Consider the following 9,734-nt stretch of genomic DNA (forward strand, 5'->3'; position numbering starts at 1 on the left):
TTTTCCGGGTCTGCTCAACCGTACGGCCGACGAGCTGTCACGAGCTATGCTCCTAGCTGATTTGGAGACGTTTCGGAGACGCTCAAGTATACCTGTTTGCATCTCCAGAGACTTCTCACTGCCAGTTGTTTTACTCCCTGACCGAAGGAACACTCGGCACGGATGCACTGGCACACAGCTGGCCGCGGGGCCTTCGCAAATGGACGGGACGCGGAGGTTCTAGGTGACCTTCCCCAGGAGGTAGTTGACACCATCACTTCGTTGAGAGCACCATCTACGAGACACACTTACGCCTTGAAGTGGAACCTGTTAGTCGAGTGGTGTTCTTCTCACCGAGAAGACCCCCGGAAATGCCCGATCAGGGTCGTGCTTTCCTTTTTGCAGCAAGGGTTGAAGCGAACGCTGTCTCCCTCCACCCTTAAAGTCTATGTCGCTGCGCTTGCTGCTAACCATGACCCCGTGGAAGGGAAGTTGGTAGGGAAGGATGACCTGGTCATCAGGTTCCTTAGGGGGGCGAGAAGGTTAAATCCTCCCCGGCCCCCCTCTATACCCTCTTGGGTCAGGCACAGGTTGTGCCCTGCCTGCTCATGTTGCGAGCTCACTCTACTAGAAGTGTTGCATCCTCCTGGGCGCTGGCTCGTGGCGCCTCGCTGACAGATATTTGTAGAGCCTTATTGGCTGGGCAACCCCCAACACATTCGCTAGATTCTATAGCCTTCGTGTGGAGCCGGTATCCTCCTGTGTTCTCACCTCAAACAGGTAGAGGCAATGAGAAGCCTCGGTTTAGTGTCGGCTTGCTAAAACTGCTCCAGAGTGTCCGTATTGTAGGCCCTGTCAAGCTCCTCCATCCACTCGGCAGCCAGACGTGGCGGAACATCCGGTGCCAGGCCCTCACTCGATGAATCCTTGAGAACCAGTAGAGGGCTGGGTTCCATATGTAGAGACCTAAGTGGATCCCATATGTGTAAAGTCCACGGTAAATTCCTGTTCCAAGAAGAACGGATACGTTTTCCCAGTGTTATCCAATCTCACTGAGTGGGTAGTGCTACGACAAGGGTGACTGGTCTTCTTGTTGCGAGCCCCCGCCTACACCAAACAGGGGTGCAGGAGGCTCGCACAGGACAATGGAAGGGGCAGGATCCATGGCGCTTTGGTAAGGATTCCCAATGACGTCAAGAGTGACCGACTGAAAGGGAACGTCTCGGTTATGTATGTAACCCTCGTTCCCTGAAGGAGGGAACGGAGACGTCACGTCCCGTCGCCACGGCTGCTGTGCCACTGCTGAGCGGTTGGGTCACCGGCTCGACTCCTCAGCGAAAACCTGGTATGCGTTGCACCGGCTGCCTTTTTATGCTCACGATGTGATCAGCGGCAGCTGGATGCAATCATCACATGCCAATGTGCATTGGCTTGTTTAGTTTACACTCGAAGGGATTGGTCTCTCTAAGCGAGATCCCAATTTGTCAGTCACCGACATGACGTCTCCGTTCCCTCCTTCAAGGAACGAGGGTTACATACGTAACCGAGACGCTATTTTAAGGACTTTTATTAGAAGTTATATTGTGCTTAAAATTAAAATAAAGCTATTTTAAGGACTGTACATTTTTTTATAAATTATATTTATCCTAAAAAATAAAATAAAACGCATATTGAGGACCATTTTTGCAGAATTTTTGTGCATTTTTTTTTAGGAATTATATTTTGCCTAAAAGAAAATAAAGCCTATTTTAAGGACAATTTTTTTCATGGCACTTGTGGACATTTTTTCATTTGGGGTGAAATGTGACCTGGACATGTTTGGCATGAAAGCTCATAATTAATGTTTTGAGCTGTTAACCAAATGCATTGCAGTCTCCAGGTGGACTATCACTGGCTATTAAATAACACACAATCTGTCTGTCTTTCTTCTGGTTTGTGTGTTTTGACAGATGCCATGCTGCTCGTGATGGAGCGCCTGGAGGGGCCCTTCAACATCGAGTCCGTCATGGAGCCCATCGATGTGAAGATATCCGAAGCCATCATGAACATGCAGGAGAACAGCATGCAGCTCTCCTATCAAGTATGTCCCATCCAGCAGCTGCGCTCCTCCATAATCATCATGTTGTGATATCACGTCTTGAACAAGCAAGCCTAGAATTAAGTGATCTGTGGCTTTTGCTGGCTTCAGCTCCGAACCCGAAGCCTCTCATCCCGCTTCCAGTCTTATTTTTAACAGCATAGTTGCGGATGGTCAGAAATTTGTAGCTCGGCGCTCGGGCCAGTAAATGTGTCTCCTGCATCTCTCTGCATTTCTGACGCAGCCACTAATTGCAGTTTTTGGAGGAGAAAAAATGGCAGAGCGTGGTTTAAATCACACAGGAGATGCCGTTATTCGGCCCCCTCGCGGGATTTCAACTTCTTGGAATAGTTGAAGTTGATGTGTGTCATGGTTGTTAAAATACTTTCTCTTATCCTTTAATATGCAGAGACAACTACAAGTAAACCATTGGTTTTACATGGCAAGTCCATTTAAAGTGAGCTAGTGAATGTGAAAAGTTTATTCAAATTCAGAAAAATCAGCCACGGACAGTGTTATTTAAATAGCATTGGTATATTGTAGTTTTTGTTAATATCTTGAGTTAGATTTTATTATTATATTTTAAATTTTCACTTTCATTGTTTACTTTAAATGTTAATAATTTTACTGTTGTGTTTTTTTTAGGTTTTTTTTTACGTTTTTAAATAAATTTTGTTTTTAGTTTATTTAGTTTTAGTTATTTTACGTTGTTTTTTTGTTGTTGTTGTTTTTATATGTTATTTTATTCCAGTTAACATTTATTTTATTTTATTATTTTAAATAGTGAAAATATTTATGGTTTTAGCTTTAGTTAACATTAATAATGTTATGGCACAAAAAACATTATTTGTTTGTGCCAGGTCATGGCACAAAAAAAAAAATCTCTCATATATTTATAATAAAATTCAGCTAAACAATTAAAAATTTATCTTATATAGAAATTCACCTAAAATATACATTTTCTCTTATATATTCATATAAAATGTTACCTAAACATTATATATTTTCCAATTATATATTTATATAACGGTTCACCTAAAAATGTTTCTCTCTTATATATTCATTTAAAAATTCACTTAAATACGTTTTTCTCATAAATATTCTTACAAAAAATCACCTAAAATATACATTTGTTCTCTTATATATTCATAAAATAAATTCACCCCAAAATATATATTTTCTCTTGTGTATTCATATAAAAACTTCACTGAAAGATATACATTTTCCTTGTATACATTCATATAACAATTCGCATAAAATATTATATAAAACTTCACCTAAAAATATTTTTTCTCTTATGTATTCATATAAAAATTCACCTAAATATTTTTTCTCTTATGTATCCATATAAAAATTCAACTAAAAATATATTTGTTCTCTTATAAATGTACATAAAATTAATCCTGACAATGTACATTTTCCTCTTGTATAGTCATATAAAAATTCACCTAAAAATATAGTTTTTCTCTTATATATTCATATTCAAATTCACATAAAATATACATTTTTCTCTTATATATTCATATAACAATTCACCCAAAATTATACATATAAAACTTCACCGAAAAATATTTTTTCTCTTATGTATTCATATAAAAATTCACCTAAAATATTTTTTTCTCTTATGTATCCATATAAAAATTCACCTAAAAATATAGTTTTTCTCTTATATATTCATATTCAAATTCACATAAAAATATAATTTTTTTCTCTTATATATTCATAAAAAAGTTACCTAAAAATTGACATTTTCCTCATATATGTTCATATAAAAATTCATCTAAAACTAAAGATTTTCTCTTATATACTCATACAAAAATGTATCCAAAATAATATTTTCTCTTACTTCAAATTCACCCCAAAATATGCAGTTTTCTCTTCTATATTGATGTAAAAATTACCTCAAATCTAATGCACTGGCATGTGCGGCATCAACTACCCAAATGTTTTCAGAATTGTTCATATTTAAAGCCAAGATATAAACAAATATGCAACATTAGTGGAACCAATTTAATAAATGTAAGAACTGGTGATTGAAAGACTCATATCGGTCTACCACTGTTGTGAATTTAAGGGGCGACATTTCCCCCTCATATGGTGTATATGGTGTTTACAGTTCTGATTTAAAGCCATGAAATAACATGTGGTTGAGAATGAAACCGATTTTAGGCACGAAAGATGCAGCTAAGTTGGACATAACCATATTGTTTTCCTTCGTCATTTGATGTTGGAGTGAGAATAGCGTGTTTGTGTTTCTCCGCTCAGCCGAATGCAGACGCACTCCTCAAACTCTTTGTGTAATTGCAGGTTTTCCAAGGTTGTGGACAGCCGAAGCCTTCAGGAATGAGCAGGTCGGCCCGCGGCGTCTCCGACACATTCAGCGGCCGCTTCAGTCCCTACAACCCCGAGGAGCTTCCGACCGCCGCGGACGCCACTCGCCTCGACCGCCTGGTAAGAGCAAATCTAGCGTGATCAGACTCAAGTACCTGCGGGAAACACGGGCTCCGTCTAAAACCTCCTGAACTGCCTGCAGAGGCACCCTGATGTTTTAGGAGAAATTAGTACTTTTATTCAGCAAGGGTGCATTAAATTGATCACAAGTGACATTAAAGACATTTAGAATGTTACAAAAGAACATTAGAATGATTTCTGAAGATCATGTGACACTGAAGACTGGAGTAATGATGCTGAAAATTCATCTTTGATCACAGAAATAAATTACATTTTACAATATATTCACATATAAAACAGCTATTTTAAATTGTAATAATATTTTTACTGTATTTTTGATCAAATGTGACCCTGGACCACTAAACCAGTCATAAGGGTCAATTTTTTGAAATTGAGATTTATACATCATCTGAAAGCTGAATAAATAAGCTTTCCATTGACGTATGGTTTGTTATGATAGGACAATATTTGGCCGAGACACAACTATTTGAAAATCTGGAATCTGAGCGTGCAAAAAATTTAAATATTGAGAAAATGGCCTTTAAAGTTGTCCAAATGAAGTTCTTAGCAGTGCATATTACTAATCAAAAATTAAGTTTTGATATATTTACGGTAGGAAATTTACAAAATATCTTCATGGAACATGATCTTTACTTAATATCCTAATGATTTTTGGCATAAAAGAAAAATCAATAATTTTGACCCATACAATGTATTTTTGGCTATTGCTACAAATATACCCCAGCGACTTAACACTGCTTTTGTGCTGCAGGGTCACAAATGAATGCAGCCTTGTTGAGCAGAAGAGGCATTCAAAAATATTAGAACCAAACTTTTGAATGTGATGCTGTATTAAAATGAGGAATCTTAAATAACTGCTGACATTTTGCCTTTGAATCACATCTATGATGTCTTAAAATACTGTCTACGTAGGCAGCACACTAGGTTTTGAGACGAAACCATTATCTGTAACCTTCGTTCACGCTGATGGCAAAATTAATTCTTGTTTTCTCTTGACCGTTAGTGAAGACTCTCTATTGATTGGCGTATATAAAAATATAAAAATACACACAAACACATATATATATATATATATATATATATATATATATATGAAGAGTTCATTTGCAAAAATCGATAACTAAATTTTTACTATTACAAGTTACTATTGTAACGCGCTGCTTTTGCAAGCTTTCGTGAAAACCCTTCAGCTTTTACTTTCCTTTTTCGCCCTGGAGAAGATATCACAGGTTCATCGAAATTATCCGTCCTCGATCACTTTTAGTCAGCTTTGACGAAACTCCTCTCAGCTAGTCTAGCACGTCTTTTCAAAGTGAAAGTAGCCTTGTCAGCTGACCTGAATACAGCGCACTGATTCGCTGAAATGCACTCATCAGCTTCTGTTCAAAAACAACAAGGGCGCTTGTCGGCTTCTGCAGTAAAACGTGAATTCGCGATGCCTTGAAAGTGGACAAAACGTGTTTAGGGTTCAGATCGCGCTATATGTGGAGAATAATGCACGACAATCAGCTCATTTTTTTTAAAGTGGCGTTTATCGGTTTTTGCAAATGAGCTCTTCATATCTGAGAACCAGAAATAAAAAGCTTTGTGAATTTAGTATTTTTTCATGTCATTACATTGTTTAGAGCATAAGTGTGGAGAATAATGCACGGCAATCAGCTCATTTGTTTTAAAGTGGCGTTTATCGGTTTTTGCAAATGAACTCTTATGTATATATATATATATGCATGTTTTAGTTGTTAGGTTTTTCTTATTTGGTCTGGTTTATCTCCTTCAGCTTTAATGATGCTTTCAAGCTTTCAAGGTTAAATAAACAAAACCCTAAAAAACCCACTAGTCTCAGTATTTTGGACCCCATATATAATGCATTTATTTCTCTCGTCTCTTTCTCTCCCTCTTTTCAATGCCTGCCAGAGGATTGTGTGGAAAGTCATGCAACACAGTGTAAGAGTTGCCTGATATTTATTTCCCTGCTCAGTGTGTCAGCGCTGCTTGACTTGTGTGCGATGCGTCGCAGATATGTTTCTGAGGATCTGAGCTCTCGGCTCAGCAGGTGCTTTCTGCTCATCTGTATAGCGCTCTATTCATTACAGAGACTTCATATGTACCATGTCATGTATCTCACATAAATCCAATCATTTAAAACATATCTAATCACTTAATAGTAAAGTGTCTCTTAAATATCTGAAATATTAAAGTTGAAGTATGTCATTATAAATATAATGTATTTTTTTTATATCCAGGACTCATTGATGAAGCACTTTTCTTTGTAAATCATTTTATATAGAATTAAATGCAACTATCTTAGACTTTTATGTAAGAATGGTTTCACAAACAATTTATACTGAAAACTGTTGTGCCCGCGTTAGGATTATTATAGTAAATTAAAATCATAAAAAACATTTCTGTTACTTGAAATGACTTCGACCTGAAATAACATCAAATATAAAACAATTAAACTTATTTCATTTGAACTGGTTACCAAGACGACATCTCTTATTTGCATTTAGTTTAAACTGATAATAACTAAAACTAAATCTGAAATCAAAATAAATTAATTTCTGACAAAAAAATGACAGAAAAACAAAAAATTACTAAAACTTTAACAAAAATGAAAGTGGAAAATAGAAACTAAAAACGAATTCAAAATCATCATTTTTATTACTTTAAATAAAATAAACATTGCACAAAATAAAACATTAAACTTAATTTATTGCAGTTAGTTGCCAAAGAAATATTAACTTGATGTACTAAAATAAGTAAAACTAAATCTGAAATTAAAAATAATGAACACTAAATTGACATTTAAGAAAAAAAAAAACTAACAAAACTGATAAAAATACACAACAAAATTACTAACACCTTAACTAAAATGAAAATGGAAAATTTAAAATAAAAATTAATTCAGAATAATATATTTTTACTTGAAATAAAATAAACATTACCTGAAATAAAATAAAATATGAATTTTTTTTTACTTATTTTATATAAGCTAGTTGTCAAAGCAACATTTCTAATTTTCATTTAGTTTAACTTAATGTGCTTAAATAATTAAAACTAAATCTGAAATAAAAAATAATGAAAACTATATTGACATAAAAATAATAAAAATGACAAAAACTAATTTATTAAAAAAAACTAAATTATTAAACTAAAATTAAAATTAAATATAATAAAATAAAACAAATTTAAAATGATTATAATATAACCTTAAATAAAATCACTAAATACTGTAATAAAATATTAAAATAACACTGGGTCACGTCACATGAAACATGTAATTTCACACAGATTGTAGTTACATAGTGGCATCAAAATTGCATGCATATTGTTATGCATTTACCATAATATCTCCTTCTTTCATATTACACTCAAACTTGTATTAATCTACAGTTCAGAAGCTCATAGCACACTGACGTGTATTTGATGCGCTCAGTGAGTGGATGCAGTTCATCTAGAGAGAGTGTGCTGTGTTGAGGTGACTCTCTGGAGAGGTGCAGCGTTACGCCTCATGATGTCTGATTCCTCCTGTGTGTTTGCTAATGGCTTCAGGTCCTCGAGGGCCGAAACCGTTACTGATCTGACTGCATCTGCAGATTTTTTTTTGATTTTTTTATTTCCCTTTTCATTTAAATTTTAGTTACAATTTTAGGTTTTTTGTTGTTGTTGTATTTTTAAATGTCAGTATAGTTTTTATACATTTTTATTTTTTTTTGTTTTATTATTATTTTTTGTTAATTTTTTATAATGTTATACATAAACATTATACATACAGTATATACATATAAGATCTGACTGCATCTGCAGATTTTTTTTAAAAAATTTTTATTTCCCTTTTCATTTAAATTTTAGTTACAATTTTAGGTTTTTTGTTGTTGTTGTATTTTTAAATGTCAGTATAGTTTTTATACATTTTTATTTTTTTTTGTTTTATTATTATTTTTTGTTAATTTTTTATAATGTTATACATAAACATTATACATACAGTATATACATATAATGATTTTGGTTGCAATATGAAATCTAATATAAAATGTATGTGTTTTTATATTTAGACACACAAATGAATGAAAATGAGAAAAGTTACCTTTGCAACTAGCTGAAATAAAATAAGTTTAAAGTTTATTATATGTATTATTTTGTTTCAGGTAATGTTTATTTTATTTCAAGTATAAAAAAAAATATTATTTTTCTATATCATTTTACTTAAAGTTTTATATAATATAGTTTTTGTTCATATTGATTGTATAGTAAATAACAGTCAGATGTGTATATTTGCTTGTGTATATATAGACATATTCATATGAATTATATTAACACACACACACATTTAAATAAACAAAAAAAGAAATACATTATATATATATATATATATATTAGGGGTGTAACGATACACATATTCGTATTGAACCGTTCGTTACGAGGCTTTTGGTTCAATTCGTTGCACTAATCCTCTTACATTTGGAAACTAAAAGAGTTTAAAGTGTGTGAAATATAATGTTCTCAGTGCCACTACGCTCAACAAGGCAGCCTAAACGACGTAACAGGCGACGTGCTGTCTGCCCCGTGATAACCTCCTCTTGCTGGGGTGCGTCGAAAGACGATGATCTTGTATCGACGATAGCCAGATATATTGTCAAAAACATCAGTTGTTGGCAGTATTAAGATATTTGGCATTTCCAATTAATGTAGGCCGGCCTGTTACATTCTTATTTTTATTAGGCCTATTATTGTTATGAAGTTACTTTTATTAAATTAAAATTACAATTAATTTGCCCCACAATAATTACCGCATAACTGACGCGCTGCGAGGATAACAAAAGATTAGGCTGTTTACTTTTAAAACAGGTCTATTATACAATGAATTATAGGCCTATAATCAACTAATCAAATTTTTTTCCACTATGTACAGGCCACAAGAGAAATATTAATGGAATAAATGAAAACAGTTAGCTATATACTGTTATGTTGAAGTAGATTCGTCTCTCGTCATCTCTGAGAGAATAATGCTCCGTCATTACTCCGTCATTCCGTTTTTACTTTCACTTTCTGCATATAGTGAATTGATTGAGATTAAGACGTTCACCGGCATTGCGACGTAACCAATTACCCCCGTACAGAACGTACCGAACCGTGACACCACTGTGTCGTATCGAACCGAACCGAACCGTGAATTTTGTGAACCGTTACACCCCTAATATATACA

The 9,734-nt window shown here is 34.4% G+C and overlaps 1 protein-coding gene across 1 annotated transcript in view; it reads left to right on the plus strand.

Moving 5' to 3' along the window:
* Positions 1-9,734, plus strand: part of LOC107662565 (glypican-6-like) — a 57,936-nt gene that overhangs the window by 31,582 nt on the left and 16,620 nt on the right. The window contains exons 5-7 of the mRNA XM_016452628.1: positions 1,929-2,059; positions 4,364-4,507; positions 6,443-6,472. Of these exons, the coding sequence (XP_016308114.1) occupies positions 1,929-2,059; positions 4,364-4,507; positions 6,443-6,472 (305 nt within the window). The remainder of the gene's footprint in view (positions 1-1,928; positions 2,060-4,363; positions 4,508-6,442; positions 6,473-9,734) is intronic.

Source organism: Sinocyclocheilus anshuiensis, unplaced genomic scaffold (assembly GCF_001515605.1).
Source record: "Sinocyclocheilus anshuiensis isolate Anshui unplaced genomic scaffold, SAMN03320099.WGS_v1.1 scaffold1555, whole genome shotgun sequence".
NCBI lineage: Eukaryota > Metazoa > Chordata > Actinopteri > Cypriniformes > Cyprinidae > Sinocyclocheilus > Sinocyclocheilus anshuiensis.